The sequence below is a fragment of the Sciurus carolinensis genome, chromosome 6 (assembly GCF_902686445.1).
Source record: "Sciurus carolinensis chromosome 6, mSciCar1.2, whole genome shotgun sequence".
NCBI lineage: Eukaryota > Metazoa > Chordata > Mammalia > Rodentia > Sciuridae > Sciurus > Sciurus carolinensis.
Genome location: NC_062218.1, coordinates 50,910,646 through 50,931,549, shown reverse-complemented (window position 1 = coordinate 50,931,549; position 20,904 = coordinate 50,910,646). Strand labels below are relative to the sequence as shown.

The following is a 20,904-nucleotide window of genomic DNA, read 5'->3' as shown; positions in this document are numbered from 1 at the left end:
CTCACTAAAAAGATAAGCATTGCTTTCTATCTGCCTCTTGGCCAACAGTTTCCAAATCCAAAAAGGGTGATCTGGTAATGAGAAAGGCAGTATTTGCTTTCATTTTAAGTGATGTGTGTGAGTTCTGGTGGTTATGTTGTATTCACAAAGATCTATGTTAAAAAAAAAAAAATCCCCAAAATAAAAAATCAAAAGGGTGGAGGTGGGTGAGAGAAGGAAGAATGACTCTAGGTCACAAGAAGAAAGTTTGAGACTTCCTCTGCCCCTTCCACCAGAATCCCTCTTTTCTTACATCATGTTGGCAAGTGTGTGTTCGTACCGAACTGCACAACTTCATGGAGGTAGATACTCCCCATCCCAATCCCACAAGGCAGCAAGCACATGGCAAAAACAGCAACTCAACAAATACCAGTTAAATAAAGAACAGATTAAGATCTGAAACAGATTTTTCAAGAGAAATTATATGTTAGTACATGTAATGATTTGGCTTCTCTAATATGATTAGTAGGAGAGGGAGAAGGGACTAATTCATAATGAAAAGTCAAAATGTTGTTATTGATCACATGGGCCTTTGTCAGAGGACTGGGTGAAGTCATGGAATTGAACAATCATTACCTGGTATCAGGAGCCACACAGTTCAGGTAGAGGCCTAGCTGAGCTATTTGACCAAAACTTAAAATGTTTCTATAAATTTGTGTTAACGAATAGAATTCTGTAAGTCAATATTTTATATCATAATAAAGCACATAAAAATTCAAGAATCATGATTTATTTTTTATTTTTGTTGGTGTGCTGTCATAACTGCTGAACCCTGGAGCTATAATCCCAGCCCCATGAATTTTTTTCCCCAAGATTTTTTTTTTTTATAAAGCCTGTTCTTATCCATTGAGTTTAAAAAGTGAACCAAATTCATCCTCTGGGATAAGCTTCTCAGGGTTTTTTTTTCTCCCCGCAAAGTAGCTGTTTTGGTAATATCTGCTATAGTATGATAATGAAATGTCAGGAATTGAAAAGGTGGATATTTTACTATTTACTGAAGAACTAAAGCATGTTTGAGAATTTCTGATAATGCTGATAAGAACAGTGTTTCAAATAATTAATTAAGGCAATAGAAAGATATTATTAAACTTAGGTCAGTCTTGTGGGCTAACAGTGGTAAAGAAATACCCTTTTTTGGGTACTGGGGATCAAACTCAGGGGTGCTTAACCACTGAGCCAAATTCCCAGCACTTTTTAAAATTTTACTTAGAGACAGGGATCGCTCAGTTGCATAAGGTCTCACTAAATTGCTGAAGCTGGCTTTGAACCAGCGATCCTCCTGCCTCAGTCTCCCAAGCTGCTGGGATTACAGCCATGTGACACTGTACCCAGGAAGAAATACCCTTTTTTAAAGGTGTGCTCAGACTTAAAATAGACAGAACTTAACCAGGTAACCAAGATTTGCTGCCTGCAGTACTGCCATTAACTGGTGCAGAACCAGAGCATAAAAGAAAATATTCCTTTGTAATCACTGGGCAATTCTTACGAACTCATTTTTGGTATGAGAGGCAAGAAAACTAACCAGACAACAGTCAAGGTGAGGTATCTTTGGAAAATTTAATTCAGACCATATTTTCTTTTTCTTGCTGAAAACATCAAATATCCCCAGACATTTTGGGTTCCACGGCTTACAAAGGGGCAGTGGGTTTCCCGCAGTTACATACTGTACCCAACTTTCTATAGAAAGATAAGACATTTTCCAACCTTGCTTCTGAGTAGTTCCTAAAAAAATGCTTTAAAGGTTTTTTTTTGTTTTTGTTTTTGTTTTTTTAATAATAAATGACAAGTAAAACAAAGTAAGGCTTTATTTTCTCCTTTTCCCCTTTGTAAGTACTGCATGATGGAGGAACAAGGAAGGAAGACTGGTTATATCAGTGTTGATGCCCTGGGGCTTGCTGTTGGGTCCTGAGGCACCCATATCACCGAGGCCCCGATGCACCCATGCACTGAGGAACCTGAGATGCCTGGGTAAGTGTGGAACAGCCCATCATGGCTATGTGGGACTGCAACCACACTTGGGGACTGGGAGCTGCCCGGTTCTTCTCAGTGTTCACAGGGCTGCTGGCCTTGAGGAGTAACAAAGAAACTAGGAATAAACCATGACCAGAGGTCTCCCACCTGCTGCTGCAGTACCACAGGTTCACTTCTGTGGGCCTTACAATGTACATTTACAAACTAAGTGTATGTACTGAAAATCAAACGAGAAAAAGAATGCCTTTACTAATTTCTGCATCAAATTACTAAGACGAAAATAAAAGCATGTGTCTGATAAAACACGTTTTCTATGTCAGATGAAAACAACAACTCGCAAGGTAATCTTAGTAACGTACATTTGTCACTATTTATATACTTTTGCCTGGTATACAGATTTAATTGCATCATCTGAACAGCTCTGTCATTTTTCAAACTTGTTTCGTTAGCTTAAAAAAGGAATAAGGCAGCCAAATTTAACTGATTTTGGTTGCAGAAAAACATCTCAGACATCAACCTTCATCTTCTTAAGTGTTAAGAGTACATGATTAAAAGGCAATCAGTTTCTTCTCTTAACAGAAAACTAAGCAGCTATTGTCAGTAAATGTACCTCTAGCAAACACAGGGCCCCTTTATAAATATAAAATTAAATTCTTTTGAGGAATAGGTTTGCGAGTTTAGTTATGTGGGTTTTATATTTATTCTTTATATTTTGTAGTAAAAAAATGTGTGGTGGTCTTTGCTTCTTGAACTTCATACACAAGTGACTTTGTCACCTCAGCAGGCTCTCACATACAAGTGGCAGGCGGGTTATTCAGCTTGCTTCAGAAAGGGGTGGCAGCCATGTGGCATGTGCTCTTAGAATCCTTGCAAAAACTCCTGCAGCTGGGTGACGATCTCTGTGTCCACCGTTTCCATGAGAGACTGAAAGCCTTGTTCTCCCAGTACTTCCTGCTGTGCTTTGAGCTTCTCATAGATGAACTGCTGCAGCGACACTGTGTGCACAGGGTCCTTCAGGGCCAGCTGTGGGACAAAGAGGAGCCAAATTGTGTCAGAAAAACAAAACAAATTCTTTGCATATAACTTACTATAGCTCTTTGTAATCTCCAATTACAAAACTGCTTCTGATTCCCTTTTCACAGGGATTCTAAAGCAGTTTCATGGTAGAAAGTTTCATTCGATTTATCTAACGTCAACTTTCTAGGGCCCTATGAACATAGATTATTCTGATCAGCTCAGTTTCTCAAGAGCTGAAGGTACATCCATTTAAGACATTAAAATCTAGTAGAAAGTCTCCCTAAAAAAAAAAAAAAATGTATTAAAGAGCATTTCAACACAAGGGTCCAGGGATCTCTCAGGGAGGATGAAGTATTCTCCTCCAGCAACTCAGTGATAACCTTGAGATGAGAGAGGAGACATTATTTCCCCTACCCTGGACCTCTATGCTATTTAAATTAGCATATATGCATTTAGTTGGGAAAAAAAAAAAAAAGAAAAAATTTAAACGTTTTTATTCTTTCTCCCCCAGTGGGATATTTGGGGCAGGGGAAAGAAGTACAATTAAACAGAAAATAATACAATATTCAACTCCCTAAAGATAACAATAACAATGGGAAATATTTTTGGTTTCTTTTAGTCTTTTTTTATGCATGCTGTGGTGTGTACAAATGTACATACAGATGAACCACACAATTAGTATTGCTCTGTGCATTTATATTACCACAGAAAATTCTAACATACTTCAAGAATTCTAAATCTATGTATCTATTTTTTTTCTGCTATAGGCATATTAAAGTTACACATTTAACTACCACAAACACTATACCATTATATTTATAGCTATTCCTCTACTTTTCAGCTTATTTTCTTGGGATATCTACTTCAGAAGAATTACTATAGGACATCAACAATTCTATGACTCCTGATACTTATTATCAAGTTGTTCTCTCTACTGTCTGTACCAATTTAAAAGGTATAAAGATTATTTTAGCTTCTGACAGTTGTTACCACTGGTATTATTATTTAAATCCTTTATAATTTAATAACTGGAAAAAATAACACACCATTGCGGTAAGCTGCACATTTATCTCATTATCCAATTACAGTGCACATCTGCAAGGATTTAAGTGAAGTATGTAAGATTCTGTGGCTGATAAATTTGAATTATAGTCGGAACTGCTATTTGAGCAATGTAAATAGATTTTAAAGGAATGACCACAAATTAAAAATGCAACTGAGAGGCAGGGACATAGGTGCCATGTAATTGAAATTAAACCCCATATATGTTTGAGGCTGGAGTACATGAGAAATCCAGGCAAGAAGTAATTTCAATACTCATTTCCCTGCACGCGCGCATGCACACACACACACACACACACACACACACACACACACACACACACACAATCATCTTTTTTTTCCTTTTTTGGTACCAGAGATTGAACCCAGGTCAACTTAACCACCAAGTCACATCTCCAGGTAGGAGTACGAACACCAAGAAGTCCACAAGCCTGAAGAAATCATTCCATAAAATGCAGAGAAATTGAGAAATATGAAGTGATTATCAATATTATTTTAAATACTAAAAACAACCTCATTAAAGAGGATGTACACTTTTTGAATTATCTGTAACTACAACTATCTGCTATCATATGAGAAAAAATCGGCTGAGCTTAAACTGATGTTTACCAGTCCCTCCATCTAGAACAGTAGTTGTAACAGTACCACCTTCAGTCACCAGACTTAAGAGGCACCCAAGTCACTAAGAGCATTTTCAAAGAACTTAACAGTTACCTTTATATAAACAATGACCACATGACTTACAATAAACTTTGATTTAGTGTGAAAAACTACAGAATGCCTACTAGGTTTACCAGGTGGTGTGCTCTTGAGAAAATAGTTTTCTATGTAAAAAGGAGATACTGTACGGCTGTGGAAACAAATACACTGCAAAGATATAATGGAGACTTCCTCTTCCAAATAATAATTTTTTCAAATTCTTTTTATATTTATAATAGTTGACAACTAAGAATCCTGGATATTTTTTTAATACAACAAACATAAGAGCTCCAAAATATGGGGTAAAGGGGGCCAAACAGCAGAGACTTCACACTTAAGAACAACATGGTTGTGAGTTCCATGGCTTTCTCCTTGCCTCATATATCCCAAACTTCAATTTCAAAAAGCAACCTAGAAAGCCAAAGAGCACAGACAAAAAACTCCAACAAAAGTTTGCTCTCTCAAATCAGAGGACCAGGAAACAGCCTTCCAAGACAGAAATCTTAGATAATGTGCTAATTAGCTTTGCATCAATGTGGCCAAAATACCTGACCAGAACAACTTAGAGGAAGAAAAGCTTATTTTTACCTAAGGTTCCTGAGTTTTAGTCATTCACAGCTGATTCTATTGCTCTGAGTCCAAGGTAAGGCACCATATCAAGGCAGAGAGGAAGGGGAAGGGACCACAAGGAAAATGTGCCCTTTCATGGCACAACCCCAGTGAACCACCTCCTCCAGTCACCACCCACTTAATCCATTTAAACTAGGATGGACTGAATACGTTACATTTTATAGTCCAATCATTTCACCTCTGAACATTCTAGAAGTAACACAGAAGACTGCAGAGGGGGCCACCTCATATTTGAACAATAAGTGGTGCACGCGCACACACACACAATCATCTTTTTTTTCCTTTTTTGATACCAGAGATTGAACCCAGGTCAACTTAACCACCAAGTCACATCTCCAGCCCCTTTTTTTTGTATTTTATTATAGACAGGGTCTCAATGAGTTGCTTAGGCCTCACTAAGTTGCTGAGGTTAGCTTTGGAACTTGTGATCCTCCTGCTTCGGTCTCCCGAACCACTAGGATTATGGGTGTGCATACCCACACCTGCTCAATCACCTTAAATTCAGCTAAACATATAGGGTCACTAACATCAGTTTGCTCGGATAGTTGTGAGGATTATGTGACATTATAAAAAGGATATGTGATGAATTTTGCACAAGTAAAATTGTTAGGATCATAGGTGGATTTTTAGAACCCTATAAAAATATGCTGCCTTCTGTGATGACCCATTACACGTTTCTTGGAAGTAATTTTATTATAAACTAATTTTAGCAGTAAATTAAGAATTATTTCCATTCAGTTTCTAGCAATGGGGTAACCTCTTTACATTAAAATAAAAATCAACCTGACTATACAACTAAATTAGTACATAAATATTCTCCTTCTATTCATCTTATTGTTTAAGCAAAATGACTATATAACAACATGTAATAAGATATTTAGACATGTGTTTTGTAATGTTACTAAGTTTGAAAATAACAGTCTGCTGGACATCTATAAGTATTATTAACCAGATATGTCTTTGATTCTACTACTCCTTCTCAGAAATATAATTAATATTCATTTTTGTCCATTCTGTGTGAGAATATACCATAAAACCAAACATAAGTCACAATATACTGATCCTACTACACATGAATATCAGGTGATGCAGAGAATGGAAAGAGAAAAAGGAAACAAAAAAAATATCACATGGGAGTTGCAATTTGGATTTGCAATCTAAATGTCATCTTTGGGTATACTGAGTTCTCTGAATAAATCATATATTTCTGTCTATGTGTTTATTAAAGGGATTGACAAATATGAACATGACTAGTGTGAAATAGCTATAGGAAAACTGGGCTCTATGGTTCCAAGAAGTGAGGTGTCTGAGCAAATTTTATGAGAATCTCAAGTCTCTTGAAAAAATGCTCCATAAGGTCAGGCAACCAGGTAAAGGAAGGGAAACTCCAAGAGCTATCAATAAGAAATGCTGAATGGGAATCCACACAAGCAAGAAAGTGTAATGAGTCAGTCAATGTCTTCAATCTCTTTCAAAACCTGGGACTATCATTTCATCAAATTATAAATCAACAACTTATAACGAAGGTACAATGTGACAGGGATCAATGGGGGAATGAAAGCTTTCCATCTTGACTATCTGCTAATATAGCAAACCTATTAAAGAATTTGTGATATTTTAAGCCTGTATTAACTCACTGTTCCTGGGAAGGGAAGTAGTAGTTCTATGGCTATTTAACCTAAGTTTGCTAGAGAGCTTGTAATGATGCCGTACACTTTAAAAAATAAAATATATATTTATTTTAGTAGGCAGGCTTGGCACAAAACAAAGGAGCAGTTCCACAGTGGTGTCTCCATTATTGAATAATCTGTGCAAGTCAAATTGAAGACTCAAAACAATCATCACTTTGATAAACAAAAACTGTTATCTATGACAATTATTTAGAAAAAACACCATTTAAGCATTTCAAAATATCTGCCAAAATATTTACCTTTTACCATTGCAGTTGACCTAAATTTCAGAGAACTAAACCTATCAACATTCAGTTCACATAAAAATGGAGTATACCAGTCAGACTTATCTATAGTAGTACCCTTGGAATTTGGGATTTAATTTGTACCCATCTCTGACAGTCAGGCTTGCTTTTGTTCAAGGAATACATAGTGAAATGAGAATAAGTAGTTTCAGAACCAATTACAAAGCAATATTAGTCAACTGGTACACTTGACTACAAAAGTCACATTCCTGACAAAGGCCAACAATCTCCAGTTCTTAGTAGATATCTCACAATTCTAAGTGTAATGGATAAAAAACAAACACACACAAACAAACAAACAAAAACCTTAAGGTCCCTGAATATAAAGTGTTTTTAAAATGAGGGGGTGAAAGGTAACATAAAAATTAGAGATTCAATCAGAATATTTACATTAAATGGTAAGGATCGTGAGTTCAAAGCCAGCCTCAGCAATAACACTAAGCAACTCATTGAGACCCTGTGTCTAAATAAAATACAAAAAAGGGCTGAGGATGCAGCTCAGTGGTTGAATGCCCTGGAGTTCAATCCCCAGTACACTACCCCGCCCCCCCCCCCCCCAAAAAAAAAGGTAAAAAGCAGCTACAGTGAAGAATGTCTATCTGGACTGGGGCAGTCAGTATGTGTGTGTGAGTGCATGGGTTGGTGGGGTTGGGGGCGGGCGGGGCAGAAGAGATAACAAAAAGAAGAGAATTCTCAGTTACTGAGGGTCCAAGGCAAGCTAGATAGACATGTACACACATCTAATGGCACCATTATCCCTTAATTTGCAGTTAATTGAATGATGAAGAAGGGTGATAGTCATGGCTGAGAACCTGGAGCAAGAAAACACCATGAAGTTCTCTAGCAAATGTAAGAGACTACAGGAGGCCTCTTCTCTACAGGGTGCAGTGTAGCTAAATATAACCTACAATCTTTTCTTGCCAAGTTTTCTACTCTTCTTTTCAAAAATTTCTCAACAATTCAAAAACTAATCAAACCAAACTTGCCTTTAAATGTATACATCTCTGATCTATGATAATTAAAAAAAAAACCAATGAGTGAATAGGATCTGCATTAGGAAAATCTGCTTTACAGATAAACTTTGTTAGAATATAGTTATTCTGCAAAATAACAAGTGATCCCCCCAACAAAACCTGAGTTTTAAGACAGGAATAAAGAGCAATGACAAAGTGAAAATATTCCTCTTCATTTAGAGAAATTCTGATAGATGCACATTATATTTTTCTGAATAGAATGTAATTTTGTTCACTAAAAAGTCAAAACCATTTGTAACATGTATCTACAGCTATTCAATTAAAAACTCTAAGAAATTTTGGCGCAGTGCCCCCCAGGTGAAAACCTTTGGGGATGACAGACACTGAGGACTAATGGAGAGGCTGCATAGTCAAAAAATCTAGTTTGTGGAAATGTACAAAAGAAATAGAAAAGTGCCTATAGTGTAATTGTTAGTCATGTTATCTAGTAGCTATTTTCTTAAAAAAGAAGAAAAAAAAGACTTCTATAAAATTCATATGTAAAGTATGTTAAGGAATTATGAGCCAGAGATCTTCTATACAAATAACTAGGAGAAAGTGGAAAAAGAAACAGTAAGCATAAAATCTTGTAGGCACAAAATGTTTATATAACTATGAAATGTGTGGATATTTCATTTCAAACCAACTCTAGTTTCAAATGGTATCTAGATTCATAGTTGTTGTTATTGAGGCAGTTATAAATGATTAAGCAAACTCATGATGAAATATGGTTTAATTTTTTCTATAATATAAATCGACCCATATCATACCCTTACTAACTTTTTGATGGCTCCCTATTCCTACCAAATAATACCCAAATTCACCAGTATATTAGTTTCCTATGGCTGCTGCAACTCATTAACCACAAATTTAGTGGCTTAAAACAATACAAATTTATTACCTTACAGTTTGTCAATTGAAAGTCCAGAACAGGACTCACAAGACTCAAGTCAAAGTGCTGCAGGGTTGTTCTCCTGGAGGTTCTAGAGAGAGTCTGCTTCCCTGCCTTTTCCAGGATCAAGAGGCCACTGGCATTGCTTGGTTTATGGCCACCTCCCTTCACTTTCAAAGGCAGCAACAGCAGGATACTGCATCATTGTGACCTGCTTTTCTGTCTCCTTCTTCCACTTTTAAGGACTCTTGTGAATACATATTTACCCACTCCAGGATACTGTCCTTTACAATCAAATGATCAGTAACTTTAAATCCACTTAAATAAATGGATTTATTAAATGAAATTTACGGGAAACCACTATTTTGGACTGAGCTCCTGAATTAGGCCCAACAACCATATCAAACAGGTACGGAGTCACATATGAACTAAACAGGTCAGTGAGAGAGAGAGAGAGAGAGAGAGAGAGAGAGAGAGAGAGAGAGAGAGAAAGAAATAGATTCATAGCAACCAGTTAAAAGGGGTCAGTGAACATGAGATGACATGGAACATGATATAAAATCTTCTCTCCTTAACCCATACAAGGAAAGTAACCCAATGTTAACCAATCTGCTCTGTGTATTAATGCTGTTTCTTTGTTCCTGCTGAGCCACCTTACAGTAACTAACTGTTCTGCCAACTCCAAAGGCACTCCTATTTTGTAGACCAAATGCTCCCTAAGCTAATAGACCTTTAAAGCTCAATTTGTTGAAGTTTTGTTTGTTGTATGTAATATGACACATTCACAGGACATGGACATCTTTGGGGGATAGGAGGGATTATCCTACTATTATATACCTACTATACTTATCATATGGTATACAAGGTCCTCTATAACCTGGCTATTTTGGCAAACAATGAGCACATAGATATTTCTTGAATGATACTCTTGCAACTACCTAATGCTCAATGAAACAAAACAAAATATACTTGCAACATCTAACTGCAAACAAAATATGATTGCTTTAATTTAGGGTTTCTCGAAGTTGGCACTATTTTGGGTGAATAATTCATTGTTGGGGGAAGGGTCTGTTCTAAGGGCAAAGGATATTTAGGAGCATCCTTGGTTCCTATGCATTTATGCCAGTAGCACTACCTTGCCCTATGGCAAGAAGGGGGAAAAAAAATCTTTAGTCAATACTGTAAGTCCCCAGGAGAATAAAATAACACTCTGCTAAGAACCACATTAAAGATCTTTCATTTTCTACTGTTTATTTATAACATATGGTACTACATTCACATAATGACATAAACCATTTTCAGTTTCTTTCTTGTGGGAAAAATTAACTCCGATTTAAGTTCAAGAAAGGTTATAAATAACACCTAAATAGTTTCTGTAACAAAAGCCTTCCTCTTTTACATCTGCTTTATTATAAAGTACTTGATTTTAAGGAATATTTCTAGAAAATCAGATTACTTATTAATATTATCCTTGCATACACTGCACATATGGAATAGAAAATAAGGACAGAACTAAGCAAAGCTGTTTTAAAGTCCATCATAGATAAATTTACCTTGGTAGTGCTTATGTAAAAATGAGTTAAAGTAGTTAGGATTTAATGAAATCTATCCTTTCCACAAAAGTGATAATCTACGAACACATTACTACTGAACTCCATGGACATATTCTTTTTCATATTTTATTTGATTGTGATTAATGGTAGCACATCTTAGCTTCTGATGTCTTTATTCATACTATATAGTTAGGATACCAATAAAAAGCAATTACTTTCAATGTACCACTTAAAAGGTTGCTGTATTATTTGATCAATTTGATTATTTAAGAAATATTCTAAAATGAAGATATACCTAAAATTCTTAGTATTTAAATTGCTTAAGATCTTATGCCTGCCTTTCAAAAAATACTATTTGAACTTTGTTTTTCAAGAAACATCCTCTGGCCTTCCCAGAGACACTCTACCATTGAGCTACATCCTCAGTATTTCACCTACTTTTTTGAATTCTGAAACAGGGTTGGAGTTGGCCTCAAATTTTCAATTTTCCTGCCTCAGTTTCCTGAGTAGCTGGGATTATAGGTGTGTACTACTATGCCTAGACTTTTACATTTTACTAAGACTTTTTAACAATTCTTTATTTTATATAAAGTTGAATTTTCTGGTAAAACATCCTCAGAAACATCTACTGTTGGGTATTAACATGAATTGTTAGGCTACAGTAATTCAAATAGGTCAACTTGAATTGTAATTTGGAGCTTCTGAAATATAACAGACTATTAATTAGTTACGTGACAAGATGGTAGCCATAAAAGAGAAAATAGGGAAAAAATAGGTGGCACTTTACCTCATTAATTCATAAAATATTCCAAATGGATTAAAGATTTACACAAGTAAGTCTTTTAAGACAAAAGAATAGTGTTCTTGAGAATGGGATGGTAATTTTAAGTACGCAGATACCCCAAAAAGTAAAATATGCTGGAGGTAACACAGATGCCTGATCTAAAACTGTGATTTCTTTACTTTAATGTTGGTTGTTAACAAAGAAGTCGATGGGGGAAAGTAGGACCTTCTTACAATATGGTAGCTGGGTTCCAAGAACACATATTCCTAGAAAAGTAGATGGAAACCATATCTTAAGTTTTATACTCAAAGTCATAAAGTATCAGCAAGCTCAAGAAAACCTGAAGAATACGAACCCAACTTGTCAACTGGAAGAAAGTTAAAAAAAAAAAAAATCACACTTTAAGAAGAACATGTTGCTGGGCGCAGAGGTGCACACCTGTAATCTCAGAGGCTTGGGAGGCTGAGGCAGGAGAATTTCAAGTTCAAAGTCAGTCTCAGCAACTTAGTGAGGATCTAAGCAATTCATTGAGACCCTATCTCTAAATAAAATGTAAAAAAGGGCCAGTGAAGTGGCTCAGTGATTAAGTATCCCTGGATTGTTCAATCCCTGGTACGGGGGGGGGGGGGGGGGGGGGCGGACATGCACGCAAAATGAGTGATATTATAATGATCATTCTTAGAAAATAAAATCTGCCATAGAATTCATACTTCAAAGAAAAACACAAACAAAACTCACAAATTTCCAATGGGAAAATGGGAGTGGAGGGGAGGGAGATATATTTATGAAAGGAATATAAATGAACTATACATATCTAAAAATGCTTAGCCTCCTTCATAATTAAAAGAAGGTACATTAAACCCTAAGATACTACTTTCTACTTATCCAAGTGACCAGAATGTGGCATAACACATGAACCACTGCTGGACACACTAATTGACAATTTGGTAGTATCAATCACTACTGCTAAAACATGTATTCTTTTGTCCAGCATATTCACTTCTAAGGATTTTCTTGACAAATTTTGAAGCCTACAAATATAGGCATGAAATGATGTTTATGAAGCACTCATTGCTTACCATAACCCCAAAGTGGAAACAATCTCAATCTTTCCTAAGAGCAGAGATTCTCAAACATTTTCACTGCAGGGTCTTTAAAAATTTTACATTTAAAAGTTACTAATGACCTCAACAAAATTTGTTTATGTGAATACTATACATTTACCAATATTTACTGGATTAGAAATGAGAAAAAATTTAAAATATTTGTTAACTCATTTAAAATAACAATAAACCCATTACATGTTAAACATAAATAATACACTCTAATGGAAAATAACATCTTCAAAACAAAAATGCCCATGTAGGGAGGAAAGTGACATTGATCATTTTTATTTTTATGAATCTCTGGAATGTTTGGTTTAATAGAAGACAGCTAGATTCTCATTTAATTTCCACACTTAATCTGTTGTGTTTTAGATGAAGTAGATAAAAAAAACCAGTCTTTCTCAGATACATAGTTGGAAAATGGAGGAGTATTTAAGAGGATCTGCAGATTTTATAGACACTTTTCTGTGAAACTACTCTAAAACTCACAAATAGTATTTTCTTAAAGGTCATTTATAAGAAATCTGAAACCATATCACGAACTTTCCTTTCTCTGTTACATTAAAATCCATTGGTCTATCCATTTTGCCCTTTTAATAACTCTTTTACCCTTGAATGATTTTTTAAAACATGAATTCAATGCTGATCATTTGGAAAATATTGGTTCAGTGAGTTCTTCCAAATACTGAAACATTTCATTATCACAACATTAAGATCTTTTTTTTTTGGTGGTGGGGGCGGGGGTGCCAGGGACTGAATGCTGGGGAACTCGAACACTGAGCACATCCCCAGCCCTATTTTGTATTTTATTTAGAGACTGTATTTTATTTTGCTGAGGCTGGTTTTGAACTCATGATCCTCCTGTCTCAGCTTCCTGAGCTGCTGGGATTACAGGCATGCACCAAAACATTATAATCTTAACACCACTGCCAATTGCATGTGAAAAATACTAGGAAAACTATCAAAGTCATGGGGATACAAGATGCAACTTTTCCAAAAATTTCATTTTTGCTTGAAGGTTTAAATTATAGCATTGGTAATAAATACTGTTTGTTGTTTTTCTTAAAGTAACAGGCTTGCCTTTCAAGAAAATGTGTTCCAAATATTGAAGTGTCATGTTTTTCTGTCAGTTCTTTCACATTCAAATGATATTGCTTGAAAAAGGTAATTAATTCAGCTCAGGACAAAGCCACAAAAGCACTTAACTTTAAGACAACTCCTGTCACAGAGAATATTCCCATTTTGACAGACAATATTTTAAAAATACACATTCAAAAGTAGAGACTTAATAAAATTATAATTTGCAACATTTCATCAAAGACATTCATAAATAAAAATGTTCTTAAAAAAACTGTCAGGGAAGAATATGTATATGTGCCTTAGTATAATATGCCTTTATGATGCTAAAGTGTCAGCAGTCATATGCAGCAATGGGATCGCACAATGCTTTTACAGCATAGTTGACACAATAAAAGGGGTACATAATATCGTACCATTATTTCATATTTCAAAAATATGACTTAATATCCTTGAAGGGTTTGTGAGGACCCTTAGTCATCTGTGGACACCACTTTAAGAACTGCTTAAGAGAGGCACGAGATGAAAATCCATTCAACAGAATGCCATCATATGCAGCTATCAAGAGGAATGATGTGAATCTAAGTTGTTGTTCATGGAAATATGCTCATGTATTTACTACATTTAAGAAAAATAAGTATCTATAATCCCAGTCATTGGGAAGGCTGAGGCAGGAGAATCACATTTGAAGTCAACCTAGACAGTTTAGTGAGATCCTGTCTCAATTAAAAAAATAAATAAATAAATAAAGTGGGGATGTAGCTCAGTGGGAAAGCATTGGCATGCATTAAACCCTGAGTTCAATCCCCAGTACTGCAAAACAAAACAAGCAGATGTGCAGCAGTTGTAATTTATAAACTACATACAGATCATGTATTTATACATGCAATAAATTATTGCATTATATATCAGCATTAGTAAAGGTTCCTTGGAGGAAAGGATATTTCATATGTTTATTTTATAGTTTTCAGATTAGTATAGGTTACTGATGTAATTTAAAAAATCTCTGCAAACTGGCAACTTCCATATGTAGAACAATCCTTTGAAAAGAATTCTTCATTTTCCTCCATTGCAAGATAGGTTCCTTATAAAAACGCAACTAACATTACTAAAAATTTATTGAGAAAAAGCAGCAGAAGGGAAAAACAGAAGTGAAAACAGGAAAAAGTGCCATGGAGGTAGTCCAATGTTCATGGGCATGTTACCTACTTACTGAAAATAAGTTACCCCAAATTAGACCAATGTCTTCACTGGCAGACCTTGAGATTTTATTTACATTAAGCCAACACCACATTGCCAAAGTTTCTAAGTAAATAGTGCAAATTTACTGAAATCTTCTTGATTAAGGTTTGAAGTAATAATTCAAGTAAATGAGGGGGAAAAGAGTGAGGTTGCCTGCCTTGGAACACTCAAGAACAATACTGATGTTATCAGGCAATTAATCTGAAGTTTCAACACACACACACACACACACACACACACACACACACACACACACCCCTTTGAGAAGTCATTACTTTATATGGTTCCAAAGGCATTTGGGGGGGCTCTTAACCCCTGTGATCCCAAACTACATTTTTTTTTTTTAAACATTTTAGCTCTAACACAAGAAGAACTGCTATTTCAGGAGAATGCCTGGTTATCAATTTGTGTCTTTATTGCATCTCAGCTGGGTCATTAAAATTCATTATTTCCTATCCTCTTGGACTGCTTTAATGCCACTTGCAACACTACAGTTTTTAAGAGCTCAACTGCTTCCTGCAGCAGTGTTTTTCTAATATTTGGGGTAAGTTTAACACTGGTTTTGAGGGTTTTACTTCTAAGCTATGTTCAGACTACAAGTTTGAAATATTTACTATTTTTTATACAGTCAGTCTTAGGTAACTTTATGTGTCCTAAGATGGCTCTTTGCATGTTTCAGTATCATCTGGAAATGAAGATAAGAATTTATTAACAGCAGTTTAACAGGTAGTAAAATTCAAGAGAAAAAGGCACATTCTGTGCAAAGCATAGATAAAAACAAGTAAATCCTTCCATTTTAAGAAACTGGCCTGGTAATAAGCTAATAGTATTAAACATTTTAAAAACAATATGTACACACTATTGATCAAAATACACCAAAAGACAGGTTCTGTGGGCAGGAATATACCTTAGAAGAAAACACTGTTTATAAAGACCAAGTAAAGATCAAGGCTTTGCACATGGCGAGCGTTTCTATGTGGAATGAATACAAAAGAAAAATAATTCATTTTGAAGATGTTACTTGACTACGATTGCAGAGAGGTCAAAAGAAGTAGTTATACAACCACAGTCGGCAGGACCATTTGGTACTTGACTAAGTAAACAGAGAACTGCTTTTAAGGGAATATTTGAATGTGAGGATTTCTACACATTTTTAATAAATTGGGCCTTAAGATAATCAGATTTGGTAGAAAAATTTGTAACATGTGACAACTAACATAAAAGTGACAACAAATAAGTAACAACCAAAAGATAAACACATGGATAAAAGTTAATAGTAAAATTGCTTTCTTTGCAAAATGAGACACAAAAATTTGTATTCATTTTTTAAAAGCACCTGTTTAATTTTAAAGTTTAAGAATCAAGTTTTTACAATTTCTAGAAGGTACAGAAAAGAAGATAAATTTTACTTGCTGATAATGTTATATCAACAAAAACACTCAAAATGAGAATTTGGGGTCTATTCAATTTTATTAACAAACCAGTTTTTTCTGAATATAGCAGTTTTTTCCTCTCATCTACAATTTTTATAAAGTTGCTATGTGTCAAAGTCTGAAGAAAAGAGGAAAATATTTTGGCAATTTTGAAAGGGGAAAAAAATCAGCGAGTCATGAGGCAGAAAACATGCGTACTTCTATGTTAATAATTAGGAATTCAAGCCTACGCTTAAGAGTTTCAGTTAAGCAGTAGCATTAAAAATAAAAATAAAAATAAAACCAAAACCAATAATGTAATTAAATTAAACCTAACAATTAGTTTAAAAGATAGCGATTTTCAGAAATTACCTTTGACACTGTCATGTATTATGTGAGCACTCTACAAATAATTCACATCAATGACTAAAAATCTATGAGATAGGATGATGTCTTCCACTGTCATCAAAATAAAATTTGATATTTATAGCAGCACAATTCACAGAAGCCAAACTATGGAACCAGTCTAGGTGTCCATCAACAGATGAATGGATAAAGAAAATGTGGTATACATACACAATTGAGTTTTATTTAGTCATAAAGAAAAATTAATGTATGGCATTTGCAGAAAAACGGATAGAACTAAAGACCATTATGTTATGTGAAATAAGTCAAATCAGAAGGTTAAGGTTAAGGGTTGTATGTTTTCTCTCATATGCGGAAGCAAGCGAGGAAAAAGGAAAAGATGGGGTGGATCTCATGAAAATCAAAGGGAGATCAGTAGAGGAAAGGGATCAAGAGTAGGAGGTAGGGAGCAAAGGGGGAGTGCTAGGGAGTGTATTAGTCAAATTATATTGTTATATTGTGTGCATTAACATGAAAAAACAAATCTCATCAGTATATACAATTATAATGTACCAATAATAAGAGTAGGAAAAAACAAAATTTGAAAATTTTACAAATTGAGATTAAATATTTTTATCTTTGATAGTAAAATTATTTTCAAAATAATTTAGTAATGTGATAATAAACAAAAGTTCTTTTTTCATTACTTGTTATGTAACTGTCAGTTTGCACTGTTTCTGACAAGTTTTGCTATCACTCCCATCTCTGCTCCCCTTATCTGCAATTTTATTTTTGTTTCAGTTACCTATAGTGGATCACAGTTCAAATATTAAATGGAAAATTCCAGAAATAAACAATTCAAGAGTTTTAAACTCCATGACATTCTGAGTAGCATGATAAAAATCTCAAGTTGCCCCTCTTGTTCCTGCCAGTGATATGAATTATTTCTGTGCAGTATTTCTACACCATATATGCAACTTCCCTACTAAGTTATTTAGTAGCCATCTGCATTATCAGATCAACTGTGGTGCTATCAGTGGAGTAGGGGATTGTGTTGCAGAAACCTTTTACACAGTAAATTAACATGGCATTACAAGGCCCATATTATTCACTTCACTTTGGATCACTATCAAAGGCCTAAATCATCTCACATCATAAAAAAGAAGGGTGAGAGCAGTACAGTGAGATATTTACAGAGAGAGAAAGAGAGAGAGAGAGCACATTCACATAACTTTTATTACTGTAATAATTGTTCTACTTTATTACTAGTTATTTCTCCCTATGGTTAATTTATAAGCTAAACATAGTTTTAAAATATAGCATACGTAGGGTGTGGTACTATTCATGGTTTTAGACATTCACTGGAGGTCTTGGGATATATACTGTGTAGATATGAAGCAACTATTATATAATGCACCTTTTCCACCCAATTGCTTTTAAGATGTTCTTCCCTTAGCTCTCCTAGAGTCCATTCCTGGGGCTGATGCTGGGCTGGTTTGCTGCTGCCTACAAAAGCAACTACTTTTTTGGAACTGATACATTTTAGGAACCATCTTAAGATGACAACTAAGTAAGTCAAATTTTTAAATTATGTAACCTTTGAACTAAGCAGTTATACTTGTCTTCTTAGTAAATAATTTCATTTTAAAATGAAATTATATATATTACATATATTACATTTTGACAGTGAGACACATAATAGGCATTTTTGTTTTCTTTGCAGTAACACCATACACTTTTGTTTTGGAATTATTTCCAATCTCCTGGCTTCACCACTTGCTACCTTTATATTGTCTTCTTTCCTCATTTGCAAAATGAAAATAGCAGTAGTATCTGCTTCACAGATGTGCACACAAATGAACACATAAAATGACTTTGGGAGAAACTGGGCATCTCATCATTACTGTTTGCTTTCATCATTATTTTTGTCTAATCAAGATATTAGGCCTTGAGTAATCCCTGTCGACTCTCAAGGGGTTTATCCCTAGCATATGGCTCATACTGCACTAACAACCATTTAATTCATTTTATTCTACTTTTATGTCAGATCTCATTTCCCTAGCAGCTAGTATAAAGAGAAGGACAACATCTAATGAGTCTTAAGACCAGAATTCTAGTCATGTTTTTGCTGATATTTGTGACCTGTTACATATATTTTTAAAACCAATAGTTAATAATTATCTATTAGCAATTGTTTCTCCTTTCCCTTCAAAAAAATGTCTAATGGTAAAGATATCAGAGTAAAGAAATGATATGTTTACTTGAAGATGAACAATTTACACTTGTAACCTTGAAGAGATGAGTTTAAAGTTATTGGAAAATTAGTATTGAATTATAATTAGAGGTATTCAAGATTAAGATGTATAATTCTATCTTAATTTATAAACAGATGTGGCATCTTTAACATATCCTTGGAACTAAGGAAATTTTAGTAGAGATGACAATATAAATCTACTTCAAATAGCTACTGTAATGAATAAACTTCCAATAAATTCAGTCACTTTAAAAGATAATGGTTGTTCTATAAATTAATGCCACATACAATTAGAATAATATTGATAAAATAATCAACCTTCAAGTAAAATTTAGGATCACAAAATGGAATCAAGGAACTTTAAGTGTTACTTCTAAAACTATATTTCTACACTAATGTTTGAGACAATACTTTGCTCACTTTGAAAATACTGTTAGAATGGAAAATAAACTCTTATATGATGTTAGAAATGAGATTTACATACAGAATGAAGAACAAATTTAGGTAGATTAATTTGCTAAGGGTTGATATACCAGACCAACTAAAATTAATAAAGTTTGCACAAAAGCTGATGACTGAATGCCCATGATTCATTGACAAGTACAGAATATTGGGAAAAAAAATATTTTTTCTATAGTACTAATGATATAAATGCTTTTAAAAATGGTGGAGAGGAGAGTGGGGAAAAGACAAATTATTAGAGTATACTAAGAGCTATCACCATTCTAAGTGAAGAATATACACTATTCATATATTTAATGAACACACAGGTTCATTTCAAGGGAGAAAACTCCTGGAGGTATATTCATGAGCACTATGTACTGGGAAAGGAAAGGAATAGTATTAGGCACTTTAAAAAAAAAAAAAAAAAGATAACAATATTTTTTGGTGGCTCACAGGCTCTAGAAATCCACTAATCCATTTTTCCCCTCACTTTACAGATGAGGCGAAATAGTTCTAGAAAATCAAGATGGCTGGTTCAAGGTCACAAATATCAGCAAAAACATGACTAGAATTCTGATCTTAAGACTCATTAGTTTCGTGCATGGTGAGAGATATGGGTTTAGTTTCATTCTGTTGCATATGGATTTCCAATTCTCCCAGCACCATGCACGAAACTAAACTCAAAATGGATTAAGGATCTTGGAATCAGACCAGAGACCTTGCATCTTATAGAAGAAAAAGTAGGTCCAGAGCTTCAACATGTCGGCTTAGGACCAGACTTCCTCAACAGGACTCCCATAGCACAAGAAATAAAAGCAAGAATTAATAACTGGGATAGATTCAAACTAAAAAGCTTTCTCTCAGCAAAGGAAACTATCAGCAATGCAAAGAAAGAGCCTACAGAGTGGGAGAAAATCTTTGCCAATCATACTTCAGATAGAGCGCTAATCTCCAGAATCTATAAAGAACTCAAAAAACTCTACACCAAGAATGTAAATAATCCAATTGACAAATGGGCTAAGGAAATGAATAGACACTTCACAGAAGAAGATATACAAGCAATCAACAAACATATGGAAAAATGTTCAACATCTCTAGTAATAAGAGAAATGCAAATCAAAACCACCCTAAGATTCCATCTCACCCCAATTAGAATGGCAATTATCAAGAATACAACCAACAACAGGTGTTGGCGAGGATGTGGGGAGAAAGGTACACTCTTACATTGCTGGTGGGGCTGCAAATTACTGCAGCCACTCTGGAAAGCAGTGTGGAGATTCCTTAGAAAACTTGGAATGGAAACACCATTTGACCCAGCTATCCCACTCCTTGGCCTATACCCAAAGGACTTAAAATCAGCATATTATAGAGATACAGCCACATCAATGT

The 20,904-nt window shown here is 34.8% G+C and overlaps 1 protein-coding gene across 1 annotated transcript in view; it reads right to left on the bottom strand.

Annotated features, from left to right (window-relative positions):
• Window positions 1–1,577: 1,577 nt before the first annotated feature.
• Ipo11 (importin 11) overlaps window positions 1,578–20,904 on the bottom strand; it is a 210,397-nt gene continuing 191,070 nt past the window's right edge. The window contains exon 30 of the mRNA XM_047555967.1: window positions 1,578–3,033. Coding sequence (XP_047411923.1) covers window positions 2,869–3,033 — 165 coding nt within the window. The 3' untranslated portion in view covers window positions 1,578–2,868. The remainder of the gene's footprint in view (window positions 3,034–20,904) is intronic.